We start from the raw sequence: 22,653 nt of genomic DNA, 5'->3' as shown, positions 1-22,653 counted from the left end.
AATTTCACCATTGGTTCTTCTCAATTCTATTAATTCTGGCAGTGGCTTAGAAAAGTCTGCTTCAATCTTCACATGGGCCAAGTCAAGATCAGTAAGGTTTCTCGTAAATTCATCTGTTTCTTTGGGTTCACCAATGAGACCTGCTGCAAAACTGAGACCTTCCAGGCTTCGCAGGTCCAGGGGAAGACCTTTGAGATGAGCCCAAAGGGGGATGGAAGTAGGCACAGACAGAGGAGCAGCACTTGTGTTGGTAGAGCACCATTTGGAAACGTGAAACATAGATGTTCCAACATACCATATTCTTTTTTCAAGGACTTTAGATCTTATGTACTCGTTAGGGATTCGCACAAGAATGGAGCGGTCCTTCAGGTTAGTACGAATGTCTAGTTTAGTACCTTTCCCCCACATGAAGTTGAGCACACTTTGGATGGCTTGGTATGTAGGCATTTTTGCGAAGAAGTGTCCTTGTATGAAGTCTTTGTGGATTTCTGCTCCTCGCTGGAAAACTTCATCCGGTACTGTAACCTGAGGAATTCCCGCTTCAGAGTAGGTAATAGGGGCCAATCGCTGCAAAGATTTGTTAGCAATTGGTTTCGCTTTCTGGGCATAAGTTTGAGGTTTATGAGGAGGAGGGACAGAGGTTTGTGGTGGTGGTGACTTAGATTGGGTGTTTTGTTGGGGAATAGGGAGGTAGTTTAAGGGTTCCTTGCGTTTAGTTTGGGGTGGGGTTTTCTGGTGATTACGGGAGGAGGAGGTTGAGCTAGACGGGAGAGGAATAGAATTTTTGGGAATGTGAACAGTAAAACCCTTGAATTGGTCATGGGTAGTTCCTGTAGATGCAGGGAGAATTAGATCCGATGTAGTTACTGGAACAGCTTCGGTAGTGAAGGGGTCCTGGGCCGGAGAGGCGAAGGGAGTAGTAGGTGAGCAGTCAACCTTTGGAAGAGAAGCAGTCCCAAGAGCTCGGGAAATTTGCTTCTTTGACAAAGGGGGAGAGGCTAGAGTTTGCTGGAGGGAAGGGAAATGGGTGGCGAAAGGGGGGTCAGGTGGGTCAGGGGGGTGGAGCAGAGGACTACCAGCGGTGGTCGGAGGCGGAATCAAGGCGGAGGGGCGGTCGGGGGAGAACCAGGGATTCTCTTTCTCACTCATCTCTCTCTCTTTTAAGTCTTGTAAACTTTTTATTTACAATCATTTTGTTTCGTTCAAAATAGTATTTTTAAGAAGTAAATTTTTTTAAAAGTCAAAACAAATCGAAGGCTTTTAGTTCATAGACTGGACTTTTGAATGGAAGATATACGTCGTCTTACCCAACGAATAAGACATTCTTTAAACAAAATAAAGCCAAAACAGAAACTTTTTAGTATAATACCGTATGTTTCTAACATGCATGCATGTATGGATTTATAATTACTATATTCTGAAAGTATATGCGTGCTTTCGTTCTTAGTTGAAAGTATGTTCTAATTACATGTCGAAAGCCAGTTCAAAAAAAAAGTTTTTATTACATGTAACTCGAGATGAAACTATTACATTTGTGTTTCTCCAAAAAAAAACTATTACATTCGTAAGAGCACATATACTATCATTAATTTATTTATTATATAAACGAAGTTTGGGTGGGCAGTGGCGTAGGTTAGCGTCATGGTTTTGTTCATTCGAATAAACCAGAAGTAGGTACTCTTACATTAATGCTCTATTCCCTTTTGTGTTTTGTCCCTTTCTTCTTTTAAAGCCAAACCTAACTATTTTGTTGACAAAAAAAAGAAAAAGGCTTTCTGATGCAACATAGTTGTAGATAAGTATGGCTGGATTCTTCATTCGAATAATCTTGTCATGTTCCAACCACAGTATTTCCGCACATTGTATTGTATTTTCAATATCTTTAAACAAATATTATTTTAGAGATATTTTTGGCCTATTTTATACTGTATTTTATAACTTGTATGTAATTTTCAGTTAATATATATCGCAGTACAAAGTTTTCCGCTGTCGGTAAACAAAAAATAATGTGTGATGTTTCAAACATATACCGTTTCAGTTATGTAAAAGCCATATCAATAGTAAATAGCCATTTACATACCTTTTCGACCGACCATGATCTCGTTCACGGCCTCTGTGTAGTTTCACCGTCATCATTGCTTCTATCCATTAGACTTTAGTCATATCTTATCGACAGCAAACAGTAAGTTTTATATGTGAGGTTTGCGATCCACATCTTTCCCTTACTGGATTTGTGAGGTTTTTTCTTGTTTGTTCATTGTGGTCTGATTCTTAACCCAATTTTTATTTGTGGGTTTAAAATAAAGGGTGGTCTTGGGCTTGCGAGATATGGTCAGTACTATATATAGCACATGATTTTTGTTGTGCAGAATAAACATGTGTTAGTTTGCCAACTCGACTTATATGTAAAGTGAGCTTATTGGAATCATGTGTACTTTATATATTCTGATTTAGATTTAATGTTGTATCTGTATAAATTTTTGATATAAAATTTTGGTCGTAGACTTGAAAATATTTGATTATTTATTTGTAAGTTTTCTAAAGGGATGTTATTCAATTAATAATTTAAAATTAATTATTAATGTTTTACAATCCAACAAATTTTTAAATTTTAATATAGTTTAAGTTCGTGAATTATAAAATATCTGTAGTACCCTTTGAAGTTTTATATCAATCACTAGGATCGGCCCGCCCTACGGGCGGGATATTAGTTAATTTGATATTCACTAAATGCTCGAGTTAAAATTTGTTTTAAGATTCAAGGATTTGGCTGTCTGTTATGTGTTACTTATTAGTATGCGGTGGTATAGTTGTTTTTCGATTATTTTTGCTTTGGTATTGTAACAAATTAACTAATTGTCCAACTCAAAATTATAGATGTACAAATGTGGATTTGTGATAAAGTTTGATGACAATACTGTTTTTTTTTTAATTCTTATTCATAGTAGAGTGTGCATGTGTCAGAAAGAGGCATATATCAACTTTTATATTTTTGCGTATGGATTTTAAATATATATTATTTTGTATAATGCATACTTGCTCTACAACATTTGCTTGTAGACTAAAAAAACTGTTTTCTATATTTTTAAAAGAGAAAATATTTAGTCTAGAATATAACATGGACATATGTATTGACTATATATAGAAGTTGGGTGTTATTTTAAAATGACATATGTACAAAGGTTTTTCAACCATTACTTCACTGGCACAAAACATTTATAACTGCAAATACCTTCTTTTAAAAGCAAAACTAATAAAAGCGTGTACAACAAATGTATTTTGATATATATTATATGCATCAAGTTATAAAAGTTGAAAACATTGCAAAACTGTTTGGAGCAAAGTTTTTAACTTCACGATCTTCATCTTGACGTCAGTTCAGTGCCGGCCCTGGCCACAAGCAGAAGAAGCATGGACTTCAGCCAACACGATAATAAGTATTTTCGCGGCTACATATTTATAAAAAGTGACTCTAGCCTAGCGGTTCTAAGAGATATTATCAGTACTGGAGGTGCTGGGTTCAATTACCCCTGACAGTTTTTTGTTTTATTTTGGCCTCAAATACAAAATGAGACACGTGTCACTCCCATAACGCACGACTTGATGACGTGGCATTACAGGAGGGAGGCGAACATATTTTTATATATATAGATTCATTAGACTCCACATAGAATTATTAGAAAAAAAATCCTATAAAATTGAATAACACTAGACATTAAATATTGAATTTAAATAATTTAATAAATAACACCAGCCTGTTAAATAAGATTTATAAATACTATATTCAATAACAATAGATTTTAACATAGAATTTAGAATCATCATTCGAATAATGATAGATTGTATTTAGATTAATTTGAACTTCATTAAAATACATGATTGAATAACATCTCCCAAAACTAAAACACAAGTAATGATTAGCAAATGTTTTATAAGTGATGTAGAATACAACCAATTTTTTTCTTTCTAAAACACAAAGCTCTTCTAATCATGCTTTAAAAACACCTTTTAAAGCTACATATTTTATTTTCTTTCTTCTTTTTAGATTTTGAAAGCGAAAAACTAAAGTACTTAAATTTTATCTTCAGAAAATTTAAAAGTAAATCACTAAATCTCATTAAATCTACAATCAAAATTCTACACAAAAAATATAAAACTACTGCAAAAAATCTGCAATATTAATGCTATAACAAAATATATAAAGCTACAACTCATTTCAGTCAAGTCCATAAGTGCTATAGGTATTTTTTTTGTCAAGCCAAAAAGAAAAGAAATGAAAGAAAACTATGTAGCTTTAAAAAAAATTCTTTCTAAAGCATGATTGAAAAAAAAATGTGCTTTAAGTAAAACTGACTGCACAGATATTCTACAACAAGAGCCTCTCCACTAGTTGATTTCATTTTTGTCTTCAAAATATCACTTTCTTCAAAATGAAAAAAAAAATCAAGCAATATTCACTTCAATGATTTGTTTCATTTTTTTTTTTTTTTGTAAAAAGAATATTCCAAATATATTGCATCTCCAGTTTATCATTAATTATTAATAAAACCTTATGTTTTTCATATTTACTATTTTACCTAACTATTTTTATTTTCCAATAATCCAACACAATTATTATTTCATATAAATTAAACATCATCATATAATAAATTTATTACATATTATGAATAAACAAACAAGAAGCATCTTAATTTGTAAAAAACACCATATATGTAGTTTTTTCTATGAGTGATTAATCGAACTGTTTAGAAGTAAGAGATGAGATTATTTAACTTTGATTCTTTTTAATCGAGTTAAAATTTATTAAAAATAAATATTCATATGCTTTCAATATAAGCATCTGATTAGATGAAAATAACAGTCAAAATTTTGAAATTAATTGGATAATAACGTATGTAATTTATTTTGGTAAAAAATAAAAATAAGTAAAAGTTAAGAACCAAATTACAATTTTAAAAGTTCATCTTCAAAAATAAAGATGGAAACAATATGTCTTCAAATTTGATTTAACACTGTTCATTATTTCATTTTGAAGTAAAAAAAAAAAAGTTGGGAGAAAAACTTACTTTAAGATGAATCAAAAAGTAGCAAATGAAGTATGTTTAGAGATGGTCTAAAGCACTTGTCAATCATCACCAATACTTTCGAATTAAATTTTTCAATATCGATCCATGCGAACAAGAGCTGATTTGAAACTTAGTTTGTTATCTTGGGCGTGGGTGTTTGTTGCAGCTTACAACAAGAAACATAACACGTGTGTATTATACGCCCATGTTCGTAATGAATCAATACTGTGAAGCCTCCAGAAAGTTGAGTTTTATGAGATTTTTAAATTTAGGTTAGTGAATTGATGTATTTTGTCATGGCTGAGACATATATTTGTTAATCACACTGATTGAGATGAACTAGTAAAACCAATCCACGTAAAAATGTTCCAAAACCAAATATTTTACGATTAAAAGCAATTGTAGTAACCAGCTACGTATGGTTAAAGTCATAGTGTTAGCCTCTGGGACTAGTCAGAGGCTCAAGCGATCCAGATACTCATTGCTTATTGACATTACATGTAGAGATTATCACGGTTCAACGAGATGTGTTTTTTTGGCATACTCATTGCTTATTGACATTACATGTAGAGATTATCAATGCATATACTTTGGAGCTTGACATTGCTCCTAGTCTCCTACTAAGGACAAAGATAGTGGGTACCAACGCAACATTATAGTGATCATACCATCTGTCACGCACAAATCCTTAAATTATAAAGTCATATATTCATATACACGAAAATAATAGTATTTTTGTGATTTGACAACATAGCAAAATATTGAGAAAATTAGAAAGTAACTAAAGGTGAGAGACAGGAGATGAACACTTTTATACTTTAGCAGGATTAGGAGGAACTCACATGCATGTTCTAACCATTTGCCCATTTTAAATAATTCAATTGTTTGGTTTTATCTAATATAGTTTGATATCATATACCATATCTAATCAACATATCCCTCTCTTTTTTTGACCAGCATAATATTTTTTTATTTGAATGAATCATATACATATATTACAAATATCTTTTCAAATAACTTTACAATAGGTAAACATATCTATACAGGTTCTCACTACTTTTTTTTTCATTACCATATGAACGGTTTCTTATAACTATCTAGTTTCATTGGACACTCATTACTAGTTGGGTCTTTACATCCGCCAAACATGATTTAAACTTTTTCAAAAGGTGCTTTAACAGGAAAAAGGAATAAAGCAGCAGCAGAAACAGACAAATGAAGTCCACCTAATTAGACATAGATTCTCCTAACTATAACACACATATAGTTTAATTTATATCGTTATGTAAAAGGTATATATAGCTCATACTAACATATACATAATGCATGTAATAAGTAAGGCTTATTGATTTTATATGAGATGAAATTTCGTTGGTGTATGGTCCTGATATAAACCATGGTGAACTTTGAGTTCAAATGATATCATCCTTGATATAACTTGTACACACGTCTTAAACAAAAAAAAAAGCTTATATGCATGTTAATCGAAATGTTTAACATTGACTCACAATTTCAGCAGGGGGAGTGAAATGGAAAGATTAAATGTATAATACATAGCTCACAACGGAAGAAAAATGTTATATATATTTTTTGTTTATTCGAGAATGATATACATTTGGACAAACACGTGAAACCCAAAACGTTCGTTTAATGTATAACTGAAGTGGAACTATAGTAGTGCTATAACGCCACAGAGCCATAGCGAGGCGGATGAGACAATGAGAAAGAGGAGTACAACTCCGGTGAGAGGATGAGACGGTGGAGCAGGAGAAGAAACCGGCGGAGAAGCGAAGGGAGCAAAAGCCGGGTCAGGGTACGAGGAGCCGTCGCTAGTGTCGGGATCAGGAGGGCTTGGAGAAGAAGGGATTGTACCGGCGCCGGCGCCGGAAGGTAAAGCGTCTCCTGGTGAAGGGAGGAGAGGAGCGATCTCCGGCGAAAGCTCTTGGAAGGGAGGAGAAATGGTTGGAGTAGAAGGTAGAGAGGAAGAGAGAGAAGAAAGAGAGGAGAGAGAGATGAAGAGGATGATGATGAGAAGTTTATTGAGAAAAGAGGAAGGAGCCATCTTCTTCTTCATCATCCTTTTTTTGGTTTAAATGATGAAAATCAAAGTTGAGTTTTCTTTTTGTTGGATCTGTCTCTCTCTATTTGCTGATCAGAGTGCATCTTGAGTTGTAATGATGATGTCTCTATATAAAAGAAGCTTTACTCTTTAAAATTATAAAAAATAATTTTATTTTCTGGAGGGAAAGAGCAAGGTCTTATAACTTTTCTTTGCAAGAAATTGAGTATAATTACATATATATATTTATACATTTCCAGTAAAATACTTCACTATTTCTTTTATTTGTTTCTTCATAGTGATGAATCATGATTCACAATATAGAATGAATTGACTATGATGTTCAATCTCTGCATCCCCATATATAATACTCCAAGCTCCATCTTAATCTTTTTTTTTTGTATGTTTAGTTATAGTTTACCTATTACCTTACATTGCGTGCATAGAACATAAATAATCTCTAGTAATTAGATTATTAAAACAATAAAGGGTGATTGTATATTAGACTATTCGGAGTTGAAACTTGAAAGGATTGTAAGTCTATATATCTTAATGTGTTATTGGAGTTGGTTTGGTGGAAGGGAAAGTTTATCTTTCCTTTGTCACGTGGATCGATTGACTTCGTTAATGTGTGTGGTAATAGTTGAAGACTTTGAAATTTGCTATAAAGCCAAGGAGTTTCCACAAGAGATGATTTCTTGTCTTTTGCACTTTCAAAAGTTTTTTACTACTTAGTATAATACGACATCATATGATATTTGATTTGAACTAATTAATCATATGAAACAAAAGAAGTGATAACAATAATTTAGCAACATCTATGAAATGGGTTCCGATATTTTACAAAAAAATATTTAACCAACAACTTTAGGCTTAAATCAAACTCGTCTCGAACATCCAACGATTCTAACCGAAGTAGTTCGTAGGTACCAGCACCACAATTGTAATGGAGAGAACTAGGATTTACAAGAAAGATGAGCTTCAATGTCACATGCTTTTGAGTTTGTTTTATCTCGTACATATTCAGAAAGCTAGAGCTTAACAAAAAGACATGACGAATACTTTGCATTAAACTTCTAAACTAAACAAAGACTCAATCAAACCAACTACTCCTTTATTCCCAGACATGATTTGCTCCAACAACTGGTAGTAACTGTGTATGTTTGATCGATAAAGAGAGCTTGGAACTTTATGTTTGTTAATTTTATGCTAGAAAACTGTCAAAATTTGTTGTATGAGTCAACTTGATATACAAACATATGTGAGATATACTGATATACATGTGATTGTTTGGCATTTGTAACTTTAGAATAACATTGTTAATCAAAACAAAATTGTGAAGTCACTTAAGAAAATTCATATGCTTCTTCATATGATAGGTTTAGATTTCGAGGTCGTTTTTCTTTGCGTCCATAGACAATGCTCTAAGTAATTACTAGTTAATCAAACCTATACAATACAATATATTAGGTCTAAACATTTTACATGGATCTGAAAATATGAACCAGATGGTCTCAAAATATTCAATTGAAAACCAAACAAAACTTTTATAAGTAAGGTTCAAATTTCCTCATTTCAAAAGAATCAGAACCAAAAATAACCGACATGTTTTTGCCTAATTTGTTTGAAACATTTATTGTTTCTTTGTTTATGAAAGAAATGGTTGATATGAGAATGTTACACATGTCGTGAATAAACGTACTACATAAGTCCAATAATGATCAGAAGAACATGTGTGCTAATGAGAAGGCTACACATTGTTTCGACTTTGTTCGATTAAATATTTTATGTAGTCTTGTCATTATCACCTCTTTCACTTCATAAAAAAAGAAACAATAAAGCTTTTAAACACAGCCAAAACAAAAATAAGCACAAAGATTCCTTGTTCGACAAAATGTCAATTTATGTACAATTATTGTATTTTAGCGGGTATAGTTTAGTGCTAAAATGTGATTTGTTACTTTAATTCCTTCTATAGGATTTAGTCCTTTATATTTCAATGAAAAGTTCAAGAAAACAATAGATTTTCTTAGTTTATATCCAAAGACTAATTAATTGTCAATTTGTATTCTGAAATTTCAGAACATAATGTTTGAATTGGATGACTATTTACAATTCAATAAGTATAACAAAAAAACTCACGGATAAAGCAAAAAAACATGTCTAATTGTAACTAAATCTCTAGTTTTATTTTTTTTGTTTGGTATAGGAAAATTGAAACAAAATACTATTAAATGAGAATTTTGGTTTACTAAAGTCATCGACATATTATATTGTTTTAGCTCGGTAGATCCTTTTTGAAACATGAGCTAAAAACATTTTTTTTGTATCTAAACAAAACTGAACCATGCCCGTTTGGAAGTCATTCATAAATAAAACTTTCCTTAATTTCATTCGAGGTAAAACATTCTAAAGTTTATTTGGGAGGGATGGTTTTACACAACCCCGTTTTTCAGTGTTTCATTTTGAATTAATTAATCATATGAAACAGTAAAATTCACTCAGTACTTTAGCAACATATATGAATGAAAAAGAGTCCGATATTTAATAAAACTGTAACTGAGAGAGAACTACGATATACATTGAAAGATAAGCTTCAATGTCACATGCTTTTTGAGTTTGTTTATCTCGAACATATTCAGAAAACCAGGGCTTAACAAATAGATAGGACGAAATTGCAGAAATACTTTCACTAAACAAATAACAAACTCAGCGATGAGGCAACCTCTGCAGCTCCACAACAACTAGAGAAGCGACGCTACTAAGACCAGCGACGTCTGAGTTCTTGATCTCAGAGACTATGGCGTTGATCTTATTGACATCGTGTCCTGATATCGACAAAATCATCGCGTGCGATAGATACTGCTTGCACGCATAACCCAAACAATGCAAGATTCTCTTCAGAACCAACAGTTGCATCTCCGTGCTGTTCCCCCTGCCCCATGAGTCCAGAATCGGTGTGATCTTAGGAAGGTTAGTTAAAAAACCTGTAGTGGCTTCTCTCGACGCAGCTTTAAGTAGCAACACGACACACTCAGAGGCAATATCTGCTACTGCGATGCTCGTGTCATCTAGACCCGCGAGGTGCAAGAACAAGCCAATGTTGCTACCAAAATCTGCAATGTCTCTTATACACTCCTGTGGATCGACCTCGAATGTGAAAGATGATTCTGATAAAAGCATTGGCTCTTTCGAGTAGTTGGAGCTGAGACCTTTCTTGTTCCCAAGTGACCTTAGCAGAAAAGCTCTGCAGAGACTCAAAGTAGGCTCAAGGAAATCTTCCATGTCTTTGGCGTTCACGAACTCTAGCAGATTCCCGATTCTTCTCACCACTTTGAGCTGAGAAAGTAGCTTAGTTTCCATCTCTGGAGCTGAAGCCAAGGCAAGACAGAGCTTGACGTTGTTCACATTTGCGCTTGATAAGTCTCCGAGAAGAAACTCGAAGCATTGTGAAACTGTATTCTGATGCAGTATGTTGGAGATTTTGATGTAATCAAACTCAACGAGCATGACGAGGAGCTTTTGTGCGTAAGCTGGGATTGGATCTTCGTCTTGGATCAGTGCAGGGTATAGTGGGAGGAAATGAGAGTTGGATACTGATTTCAAATCCTCAGATGTTTGTTGCTCGATGTCCGTGCATTCGGTTAAGAGGATTGTCAATGAATCGAACCAGATCTTCAAACAGAGAAACCGAGCATCCCCGTCTTTGTTACCATTGTAAATTGCAGCCAGAGATGGGAGAATCTCACGGATAATAATCTCAGCGTTTTGTTTAACCAGCGGAGCATCTTCTGCTATGCATTCTAGAACTTGAAGAAGGGTTATACGGAAGTCATCTCGTCCCTACAAATTGGCAACAAGTCGTCAAAATTTGCATAAATATATCGTATCAAGGTTCATTGTGTCATATAGACCATGATAAAGACAAGAGAGCAAACGGAGATGATTCTTAAAACATCTTAGCTCCTAAACATACATCAATAGTTAACACAGGAAAGAAGCTAGTTAGGTGAAAGTTCCGATTCTAGTTGTATGAAATTTTTAATCCTGTCCTATACGAAATACTAACCATATTATAGTACAGTAGCTATGATAAAGCAAAGAGTTTAAGCGTTGACGAGCATCTAATCAAAACCCCACAAGTGCAAAATGAGAAAACACAGAGCATTTCATTTGATTGTAACTACTGACCTGAAATGAAGCTTCCACAAGTTTTGTAAGATTTGCCAACTGGCGTAGAATTTGTTGAGTTACCAATTTGTTCTTAAACGAAGAGCTTCCAAGAAGATGAAGAACCACAGGGAACAAGTGTGCATTAGTCTTTTGAGCTGCTCGGTTGTTTAGGGTAGAGCCAGGTCCATGGCGTCTTCCTGTCATTAGTTGCTGGATATCATTGGTTATCGTATCCAGCAAACCCGGTATTATGGAGGCGATCACATTCACGAATGCCTCAAGACATTGTTGCACATAACTGTCTTTTTCTTTGGCTAATCTATCCACCACAGGAAGAAATCTTGTATTGCAGAAGAAATTTGTTAGCCATCGCCTACTGTTTTTGCAGAGAAGTGCAACGGAGAGAACAGCTTTACCCCTAAGAACTTCAGTTCCTTGCTCTATGACGGAAAGCAAACTAGGGAAGAGATTTTTCTCCTCTGCCAATGTCACAAGATGCCTTCCAAAGCTTGGGAATGTGTGACTTCCAATCATAGCCATATTCAGAAGATTTAAGCAGACTTGCTGCTCTCGTGCGCTGCCTTTGACAAAAGATGAAGCTATTTCCTTCAGTGAAAGCTTTTCTACAACCGTCTGAATGCAAGGAGGGTTGAAACGAGCAAGACGGACCAAACATGATCCAGCAGTCTGCCTCATGCTCTCCTGTTTCCCTACTGCCCTGTAAATATAGCAGAGGTTGCTTATCAAATCTTGGCTAGAGAAACGGGTGGCCCAATAAGCTCCTTGACTGCAGATGTTTTCTATTGTCCTTAACGCGTAGAGCTGAGTCAGGTCATCCTCTCCTTTGCGTAAGGTAGATGTTACTAGAGAGATCAATGCATTTGAAACCTAGCCAAAAAGAAGAAAAAGAATCTGTTTAAATAGGAATCAATGAAAAGATAGAGTTCACTTATTCAGATTAAGGAATGTACTTTGGTCCATAAGAATTACACCATAAACATTAAAAGCTAAATAATAAGGCAAGGAATCTACAAGTTTCAAAGTAAAAGTCCTGGAAAACTAACCTGCCAACCTGACGCAGACCGGATTTCTTTAGATGGGGATTCTGTTGGTTTAAAATCCTTATGCTCATTTTGAGTCGAGATGTAGAATAGCAATTCACCTAGAGCTGCCATAGAGAACCTTCTCACTTTTTCATGCTTGTCTCTGAGGCCATTGGTAAGAGAGTCTAAAATACCAGAGTTTGCCAGGTCATCCTCAATAGAAGTAGAATGCCGAATTAACAAACCAATTAGTGAAGCAATTTGTACACGAAACGCCGGGGTCTTGGATAATCGCAGAACTTTAACAAGCACAAGCATTATTGGCCCGTTGGTCAAGATGTTGGCCGCATCAGCATTGCCACTCAGTGTCTCGAGGTATCTGATCAAATTCTGTTTCTCTGAGATGCCAGCACTACTCCCACTTAGAACCGTTATGATCCTATTGTTAAGCGGTTCTAGTTCTTGCTTTCCCATCTTACCAAAATCAGAAGGCTGTGGTGCTTCGAATGAGAGAGAAGGCACAGCTTCTTTGTCAGATTTTTTGCTGGGCATCACAGGTCTAACAGAAAGATCAGATAAATGCCAAAGGACGTCACTGATGCTATTAGGTGTTTTAGACGAGTCGTGATTTACAGTCAACCCAGAAACTTCTCTTCCTCTGTGAGTTTTAACTAGAGGACTAGCACAAGGTAGCGCAGCTGACACTTCAATGGGTTCTGACTGCTCTTCTTGGCAATCTTTGGCTTCAGCCGAGGTTGGTGTTTCATTTGGAGACGAGTTCTCATCAGGGACATTATTGCTCCTAACTCCTTGTCTTTGGTGACTCTCATTTTGATTCAGAACTCTTTCATCCTTTGCACAAGGGGTGTTCTCATTTCCTTCTGATTCATCTGGTCCCTCTTCATCATTGTCTTCATCAAAATCAAGTTCCATATCAGTGTTCTCGATCTTCACTTCAGCACAGTTCTCGTTGCTATTAGGTAAGGGTCTCCTGTAGTTTTCCTTCTCATTTTCCTTTTGGAGATTTGCCTTTGCGATCCTTGACAATCTTAGAATGTTCACCTGCCTGTTAGCACCCGGACGACCTACATGCTTTTCCTCAGTTGCTTTACTAGGAAGCTTCGTTTGAACTTTAGAACCAGCAGGGGTACCCTTTTGTGGCGTCTCATGACCCCTTGAACCTTGAGTATTGCTCTCATTGTGTCTTGAACCTCCTTTTGGATCTTTCTCCCGAGACTTCTGAGGGGTCTTGTTTGGTCTGTCTCCGTTATGCTCGGAAAGACATGGCTTTGGGTGTATGCCAATCATCTTATCAAAAGTAGGCTGAGGAGGCAACTGTACTAAATTGATCTTACTCTTCCAAAATGCATGACCACAGAGATCTGCCCATTGTATTCTTTGAGCTGGGTCTTTGATAAGAAGAGACTCAATAAGATTGACGAATGAACGGCTCGGATTTCCAGGCAGTGGAGGAGTTGGATCTGAATGAATAGATTTCACAAGCTGCGTGAACTCTCTTGCCACAAAAGGAGGTCTCCCTGTGTAACATTCATATAACACACAGCCAAGTGCCCACAGATCAGAAGCAAAAGAATGGACCCCTCCATCTTCATATAGTTCTGGAGCCATATAGTACGGAGTTCCACGTTTTCCCTGATGCAAGTTATCACAGGAGATCAGTATTCACGGCATGAAGCTTCCAATGTAATTTGATATCATATATTCACTAGTACCGTAAACCGCATATATAGAAAAAGGGACAGGCAAAACTGTTTACCGTGGAAGGAGATTTAGAAATATCGTCTAGTTTCCTTGCCAACCCAAAATCGCACAGCTGCAACACAGAGCAAAATGAGATCATTTAAACCAAATAATCTCCACACCTGCATAAAAAAAGACAGCAACATGCTTACCTTAATATGTCCATTTTCATCAAGTAAGATGTTTGATGGCTTCAGATCACAATATGTAATTCCTTTCGAATGCAAAAACCTGGAAAATACCGTAAAAATGTCCATAAGAGAAAACGTTTTATACATGATCCTAGATGTAGTGTCAAACTGGTAATAAAAAAAGGGCTTACAGCAGGGCTATGACAAGATCATACGCAAGACCATAGACCGAATCTTCAGGCAGCTTAGTGTCCTGCAGAACAAGTGACTTTGAGAAAAACTGTGATCTACCATCAATAAGAGAGTTGAACTACAAGCAATAATACCTGCTGCAGTAACGTCCTGAGATCACCCCCAACGCAATATTCCAGAACTAACCACATGTGAGCAGAAGTTTCGTACCTGAGAGACCCAAAGAAGCCGATAAATAAGAAACAAACAAAACATAGAGCGCCAAATAATTGTTTCGATATATTAGCTAATGAGTTGTTACCAAGCATAGAACTTGAGTACGTTGGGATGATTCAGCGAGTGAAGGATCCTGACCTGAAAAAGGAATTGAATAATCAATTCAGCCTTTCGATTCACAAACATAATCCACAAATAGCAACTTAAGATCCCTAATTGACGAATCTATAGTGAATCCGAGTCCATATAATTAAATCACTAATTCGACAAGGAATCTAGAGTACCTCTTGAAGAACCTTGCTCTTGCGCGACTTTTCGACGCTCTTGCAGGCAAAATACTCGATCGTCTTCTTCTTCCTTCCTTTGTACACAGTCTACAACAAAATACGAACCGATTTAGTAACCAAAAACAAAACGACTGGTAAAGCAGATTAGGAGTTACCGAGCATTTGCCATGACCAATAGCTTCGTATATGTGGTACTGGTTCATCGTCTGAGCTTCAACTCTCCTTAGATCCGATTCGGAATCTTCTCAGCTCAAAAGGAGGATTAATGGCCGTTGTTGAATCGATCTGAGAAGAGAGAGAAACAGAGGGGGGAAATGGTAGAGAGAGAGAGAAATGGAACTTTTTCAAAATTCAAAACCTAGTAAGAATGAAGAAGTGGACAAATAATTTAGGATTATATTTTCAAAATATAATGAAGCTTACTTACCGGTAACCGGATCATCTCCTTGTTTTTTTAAAGGAGGAGGCTATGCATGTCAAAATTCAAATATGATTAGCTGGGCTTGGTGGGCCTCTAGTGATCGTTAGCCCATTTATCCTAGTTATTTTCCCGCCAAAATGAATTGGGAATGGAGCTTTTACCGCTGTGAAAAGTGAAAGAGCTGTAAAATAGAGCGGCAGAAACTGTAAAAGAGTGGCAACGACGACGGAACCTCCAGCCACAGTTCTCTCCGACGTCGGAATCTTAGACAGAGTAAGCTCCTTAGTCGCTTTTCTTCTTCTTCTTCTTCCTTCTCCGGCGAAACTCACCGCCGACATTTTCGATTTAGGCTCCGTAGTCCATCGCTAGGGTTTTAGAAATTTATCAAAATGATTTTTGAAGTTTCTTCCGATTTTGAATTTTTTTTTCTGTTGTTTACCTCTAAGTGTCATGGCTCTTTGAAAGTTTTACTTCTCCTAAATTCTATACGTTACATTTTGAATATAAGTCTGAGGAATCAATTGCTTATAGCAGTTCATCTTTGACCTTTGCTTTGTTTTTGATTATTCTATTTGTTTCGTTGTTGTTCATGAGAAGGCCTGAAACCTGATCAAGCTGAGATGGAAAAGACTAACCTTGATGGTGCTCCAGAGCTTGCTGCTCATCACAATCAGACATTCTCTTCTGCTACAAACACTGGGGAGAAGAGAAAGAGGGAAGGATTGGCGAGTGGAGAAAGAGGAACTGGATACAGCAGCGAGACTGAAGAAGTTATTATAGTTGGTGACACTAAGGCTATAAAAGATTTTGGTTTTGGTGGAGGAGAGCAGTCTCAGAGGTCTGTGTTTAGCAAGCTACAGGCTTTCAATGGACAAAGTAACATGAGTCTTAAAGGGTCTTTGGGAAAGAAAGAAGCAAGAGAAGAACCAGAAAGAGCAAAGCAGGATTCAACTTTTAACGACTTTGATAAGCTGAGGGAAGAAGTGAACTTTGCGGTTGGACAGACATGGGCTCTTTATGATGATAAGGTGGATGGGATGCCTAGATTGTATGCTCAGATCACAAAAGTTTCAGTTCCCGGTTTCTGTCTTAGTGTCAGATGGCTTGAGCCTGATCCAGACCCCAAGGAGGAGATCCAGGGGTATGAAAAAGGGTTGCCTGTTTCTGTTGGTAGGTTCAAACTCGGGAAAACCGAAGATATAAAAGATCGCAGAAGGTTCTCTCATCTGGTTCAGTGCAGTGAAGGGAGTAGCGCAGGAACATTCAGTGTATACCCAAAAGAAGGAGAGACGTGGGCTATCTTCAAGGCTCACATCACATCTCTCTCCTCGTACTTTAACCATGACTGGTCAGCACATCCTGATTCACACAGTAAATATAACTATGCATTCGTCGAAATCTTTTCAGAAGATTGTGATTATCGTAGAGTACCGATTGGGTTCTTGCATAAAGCAAAAGGTTTTCCAGGTGTGTTTTGTCGCTTTAACAAAGAAGTTGATATGTCTTACATTAAGCGTGGCTGTACAATGCAATTCTCCCATCGTGTTCCATCATTTAAGACGACTGGAATAGAAGCAGAAGGTGTGCCTTGTCGAGGTGCTTATGAGCTGGATCCCGCAGCATTACCAGAAAATATCAAAGAGATTGACGTCCCTTTACATCTACTAGAAGAGCCTAGTCCTACAGTGTCAAACCATGGGGAGGAGGATAGTACACACTCGCAATGTGTTTACTTTGCTAGTAAAGGAATAACTTTTCAAACAGGCCAAGTCTGGTCATTATGCAGTGGTGATGATAACTTGCCCCGGCACTATGGCAAGATTCAGAAGATCACGTTTATTCAGGCTTTTGAGCAGGATCCGGTGGTTAAATTGCATATAGGTCGGCTAAAGGCTAGACCCAACAAAGGCGTCATCCAGTGGAGTGACAAGGATATGCCCATCGGCTGTGGAAATTTCAGGGCAAGAAAAGTTCTAGAGATATTCACTGATCTTGCTGTGTTTTCACGCCAGATAAGCCTAGTCTCCTCAGGAGATGGGAATGACTACAGCATCTTGCCCAAGACTGGTGATGTTTGGGCGATATACAGAAACTGGAGTAATGACCTTGAAGCCGTTGATCTGAAGTCCCAGACTTATGATCTTGTGGAAGTTCTTGATGATAAGCTGGACTACAAGGTACTGCTATTGACTCCTGTTGGTGGGTTTAAATCAGCCGATTCTGCAGGTTTTGGTTCGGCGTATGTTGCTGCTACTGAGCATTGGATTGATAATGCCGATGTGAGATTCACAATCCCAAAATGTGAAATGCTCAGATTCTCGCATCAGGTTACTACTTCGAGAGTAACAAAAGAGGTACATGGAACTTGGCAAGAAGTTTATGAACCTGCTATTGAGACATCGCCTGTTTTGAGCTGTGCTGTTAGTGTTGGTGAGAAGAGAAAGAGGAATGAGCATGGTGAAGACTTTGATGGTCTGAAGTTTAATGACTTTGAGAAACTGCGGAAAGAAGTAAACTTCTCGGTCGGGCAGACTTGGGCTCTTTATGATAAAGTGGATGGGATGCCTAGATTGTATGCCCGGATCCGAAAAGTTTCAGCTCCTTCCTTTGGGCTTAGGATTGCGTACTTAGAGCCAGATCCAGATGATGAGAAACAGATCCAATGGCTTGAAGAAGACTTGCCTGTTTCTGCTGGTCAGTTCAAGCTTGGGGAACATCACAACACAAAAGACCTTTCGATATTCTCACATGTTATACACTGCATGGAAGGAAGCAACACGGGCCATCTCACTGTTTCCCCGAGAAAAGGAGAGACTTGGGCTCTATTCAAGAACTGGGATATCAACTGGTCTTCAGAACCAGCTTCTCACCGCAGTTACGAGTATGAGTTTGTTGAGATTTTGTCTGATTACGCTGACAAAGCTGGTGTATCTGTTGCATTCTTGCATAAAGCAAAAGGGTATGCAAGTGTCTTCTTTCGAATGGGAACTGGTCATGCTCGCATTTTACCTCACAGTTTGTATCGATTCTCCCACAGTGTTCCTTCCATCAAACTGACTGGAATTGAAGGTGTGCCTAAAGATGCTTATGAGCTGGACCAGGATGCGTTACCAGAAACAATCGAAGAGATTATGATGCCCTCAATCTCTGAGACTCAGCCTAAAGCCATCTACTTTGCTAGCGAGGGGAAAGTTTTTCAGACTGGTCAGTTTTGGTCATTTTACAGTGGTGATGATGAGTCGCCTCGGTACTACTGTAAGATTCAGAAGGTCTCTTTTACTCTGGTACTCAACCAGGAGCCAAGTTTTAAACTACATATAAGTAGGCTAAAAAAGGCTATTCATTTCCCTGAGGACGTTATCGACTGGAAAGAGGGGAAAATGCCTCGTGGTTGTGGAACTTACTACCCAAGAACAGTTCTTGAAACAATCACTCCAAGTGAGCTTTCACAACAGGTAATGCCTCAAGCCTCTATGGATGGAAAAGAATATATAATTCTCCCCAAGATTGGTGAAGTGTGGATCACATACAGATCCTGGAGTCCTGACATTGAGGTTGATGATGATTTGGATGGTTTGGGTTATGACATTGTAGAAGTTCTTGATGATACATTGGACTATCAGGTCGTATTGCTGGATCGCGAATCGTTTTATGAAGAAGATAAGAAGTTTGAATATAAATGGTTTAGCCCAGGTACGAAGTATAAGTATAAGGAGTTGGGTGGGTTGATGCCAATATTTACGATCCCAAAGTCGGAAAGGCTCAGATTCTCGCATAGTGTTCGTGCCTCTCGTATAACAAGAGAGATACATGGAGAGTTAAAAGACCTTTTCAAAGTTGACTCTAGACCATTACCTTACTTCCTTTCTGGCGACTGAAGAGATGATGAGGGAAAGGAAAGGGAAGCCAATGTTTCTTTTTTTTGGTTAGCTTTTGGTGCATGTGGTGAAACAAGGTTGTTTTTGGTTAAGAATCTTAAAACTTTATCTATGATGTTGTTAGTTTTGAATTCTCTCACTAAACAGCAAGTATGGTATTAATTTATCTACTATTGCCTTCGCTTCTTGATTGATCTCTCTGCAGATTTAACTTAAACATTATATTTGGGAATTTTGTTAACTTATACTTAACGGATATCTTTCCCGCCAAAGATATGGCTCATAAAGAACTTTTACCGCGTGTTTTTCTCTGTCTCTTAAATCGATAGATAAATTTACACTAATTCTTACAAAATAAAATTACGCTTAGTTCACTACTCACCAGCAGACGTCTCCGCCTCCCTCCGACAGTGGTTTGCTTTTGCCGCCTGTGGTTGATCGAATCGGTCAGTGGACTTTTGATGTGTCATTTATGCTGAATCTGAATCTAGGGTTTAGGATTTCTCGCATTTTCTCCCATTGTGAGATGCAGATTGTTAATAAGTAGTGGGTGTTTGATTTAGGGTTCGTAATCGGTTTCTTTTGATTTCGAAGTTGCGTCAAAGTCTTTACCTTTTCGTTTGCTTGGTTCTTCAAAAATTAAAAAAAAAAAGTTTGTCTATTAGCGTATGTAAATGCTCATCTTTGTTTAAACAGATTTTAACATTGTTATAGTTTACGTGTGAAAGAAAGTATCTGATGACGTTAACTGTATCCTCTGCAGGAAGTCTAGAGAAGGAAGTTGTCTTCTCAAGTGCTTATTTTGTTTGATGATGGATATCACTGTAAATGAGCTAAGTAGAAAGGGAATAGCTGCGCAGAATCATCACAGCAGGAGTGATTCAGTTGCATCCATACCAAAAATACACCAGGAGAAGACTCAGGCTTTCTCTAATTTGAGTTGTTCTGCTGTGAAGGTTGGTGAGAAGAGACAGAGAGACGAGTTTGCTGCTGAGCTCTGCAATGCCGACGAACAAAACAAGAGAAGACGTTCTGATGCTAATATAGATGCAGAAACGGGAGAAGAGTTGGTACAACCAGAGATTTCTGAATGTTCTCATCCAAAGTTTAATGTCTTTGAGAAGCTGAGGGCAGAGGCAACCTTTGCGGTTGGACAGACATGGGCTCTTTATGATCCAGCGGATGGGATGCCTAGACTGTACGCTCAGATCAGAAAAGTTTCATCTCCTTCGTTTGGCCTAAGGATCACATACTTAGAGCCAGATCCAGATGATGAGAAACATATCCAATGGTGTGAACAAGACTTGCCTGTTTCCACCGGTAAGTTCAGGCTTGGGAAGAACGAGAACACAAAAGACATCTCCAAATTCTCTCACCTTATCCAAAGCCACGAAGGAAGCAACACTGGTCGTCACTTCACCATCTCCCCAAGAAAAGGCGAGACTTGGGCCTTGTTCAAGAACTGGGACATCAACTGGTCTTCAGAGCCAGACTCTCACCGCAGTCACGAGTATGAGTTTGTTGAGATCTTGTCAGATTACACTGATGAAGCCGGTGTCTTTGTTTCATACTTGCACAAAGCAAAAGGCTTTGCAAGTGTCTTCTTTAGAATAGGAACTGGTCCTGCAGACATCTTCCGTATCTACAATCTGTATCGATTCTCCCACATGGTTCCTTCCTTCAGACTTACAGGAACTGAAGCAAAAGGTGTGCCAAAAGAGGCTTACGAGCTAGACCAAGCTGCGTTACCCAAAACAATCCAAGAGGTTATGGTCCCTTCAGAGAGTAACAGTAAGCCTAAACGCCAAGAAATCTACTTTGCCACCAAGGGGAAAGTCTTTCAGACCGGTCAGATTTGGTCATTCTGCAGTGGCTATGATGATTTGCCTCTGTACTACGGTAAGATACAGAAGATCACTTTCACTCAAGCGTTTAAGCAGGAGCCAGTGTTTAAACTACACATTGGTAGGCTAAAGGCAACTACTCCTTTCCCTAAGGATGTTGTCGAGTGGAGAGACAGAGGAATGCCTGTTGGCTGTGGAACTTTCTACGCAAGAAAAGCTCTCGAAATCATCACCCCTAGTCAGGTTTCACATCAGGTCATCCCTCAAGTCTCCTTGGATGGAAATGAATACACCATTCTCCCTAAGATTGGCGAAGTTTGGGCGATATACAGATACTGGAGCGTTCACATTGATGTTGAGGATTTGGAGTTTGGTCTTTACGACATTGTGGAAGTTCTTGATGACTCCTTGGAAGACTATAAGGTTCAAATGCTGGTGCAAGAATCATATCTTGATGATGATGAGAATTATAATAGGTATTTTAAGGGAGCTACGGAGTATGTGGATAACGAGGTGGAAGGTTCGGAACCAATATTTACTATCCCAAAGTCAGAAAGGATCAGATTCTCCAACAAGGTTCATGCTTTGCGTGTAACCAAAGAGATAAATGGGGAGTTAAATGACCTTTTTTGTATGGAGTTTAATGCGGTGCCTATAAATATTGTACTCCATTGAACAAAAGAAGTGAAGAGAATGATGATCCTTCTATATTCTTTTCTTTTTGGGTTAAGAATCTTAAGAGTTTATTTATGATGTTAGGCCTGGGCATTCGGGGTCTCAATCGGGTTTCGGTTTTATCCAATCGGGTTTCGGTTTTTCGGGTTCATCAAAATCAGCCCCATTCGGATTATATGAAAGTTCGGTTCGGGACCGGTTCGGGTTCTATCGGGTTCGGGTCGGGGTTAGTGAATCTTCAAAGAACCGGTACAACCCAATATACTTTCGGGTTCGGGTCCCAATCGGTTTTTCGGTTTAAAAGTACCTGATTTTTACCTATTTTATAACCAAAACATGAGTAAAATCGGTTCTTCAGTTTTAAAATACCTGATTTGTACCTATTTTGTAACCAAAACTTAAGTAAAATCGATTCAAAAATAAGGAACATCAACCGTGATCATTCAAAATCAAACGAAAAGTAAACATATTTACTGATAAAAAGAAAACCAAATAAATAAAAGCATAAAACGAAAACCAAATTCTCATGAAATGAGAAATATTGTTTAACGAAAACAAAATTTAAATCTAAATACTTCAAGATTCAACGGCCATCTTTAACCATCAACCTTCATGTAATAGAACCACCAACCTTCATGTAATAGATAAGTATTTTAGATGTTCAATATTTCTTAATGTATTTTGGATACATATTAGGAATTGAGATCATGTTTGGTACAAGATCTTTTCGAGGTTTTGAATGTTTCGGGTTCTATCGGATATCTATTTAGATTCGGGTTCGGTTCGGATAATACCCATAACTCAAAATACCACAAAACAAGACCCATTCGGTATTTACGTCGGGTTCGGATCGGTTCGGATTCATTTTTATCGGATCGGATTCGGTTCGAATTTTCGGGTTCGGTTT

General features: G+C 37.5%; 4 protein-coding genes across 4 annotated transcripts; 2 read left to right on the top strand and 2 right to left on the bottom strand.

The window, feature by feature from the left end:
* Nucleotides 1-6,588: 6,588 nt before the first annotated feature.
* LOC103845811 (classical arabinogalactan protein 25) lies at nt 6,589-9,413 on the bottom strand. Its single transcript, XM_033282035.1, has one exon. It carries the CDS (start codon nt 7,141-7,143, stop codon nt 6,736-6,738), a length of 408 nt encoding a protein of 135 aa, XP_033137926.1. The 5' UTR covers nt 7,144-9,413; the 3' UTR covers nt 6,589-6,735.
* Nucleotides 9,414-9,647: 234 nt separating this feature from the next.
* LOC103845810 (serine/threonine-protein kinase RUNKEL) lies at nt 9,648-15,379 on the bottom strand. Its single transcript, XM_009122699.3, has 10 exons — nt 15,084-15,379; nt 14,926-15,015; nt 14,727-14,779; nt 14,560-14,635; nt 14,425-14,486; nt 14,255-14,333; nt 14,119-14,175; nt 12,363-13,994; nt 11,317-12,186; nt 9,648-10,968 (listed from the first exon to the last, which is right to left on the bottom strand). Exons 1-10 carry the CDS (start codon nt 15,129-15,131, stop codon nt 9,835-9,837), a joined length of 4,101 nt encoding a protein of 1,366 aa, XP_009120947.1. The 5' UTR covers nt 15,132-15,379; the 3' UTR covers nt 9,648-9,834.
* A 50-nt stretch (nt 15,380-15,429) lies between these two features.
* Nucleotides 15,430-19,400, top strand: LOC103845808. Its single transcript, XM_009122698.3, has 2 exons — nt 15,430-15,622; nt 15,947-19,400. The coding sequence occupies exon 2, from the start codon at nt 15,970-15,972 to the stop codon at nt 19,225-19,227; it is 3,258 nt and encodes a 1,085-aa protein (XP_009120946.1). The 5' UTR covers nt 15,430-15,622; nt 15,947-15,969; the 3' UTR covers nt 19,228-19,400.
* Nucleotides 19,401-19,557: 157 nt separating this feature from the next.
* Nucleotides 19,558-21,821, top strand: LOC103845807. The gene is made up of 2 exons (XM_009122697.3): nt 19,558-19,673; nt 19,991-21,821. The coding sequence occupies exon 2, from the start codon at nt 20,037-20,039 to the stop codon at nt 21,744-21,746; it is 1,710 nt and encodes a 569-aa protein (XP_009120945.1). The 5' UTR covers nt 19,558-19,673; nt 19,991-20,036; the 3' UTR covers nt 21,747-21,821.
* Nucleotides 21,822-22,653: the final 832 nt, after the last annotated feature.

Source organism: Brassica rapa, chromosome A10, assembly GCF_000309985.2.
Source record: "Brassica rapa cultivar Chiifu-401-42 chromosome A10, CAAS_Brap_v3.01, whole genome shotgun sequence".
Taxonomy (NCBI): Eukaryota; Viridiplantae; Streptophyta; class Magnoliopsida; order Brassicales; family Brassicaceae; genus Brassica; species Brassica rapa.
Note: the sequence above shows the minus strand (reverse complement) of the source record. Positions and strands in the feature narration are given on the sequence as shown.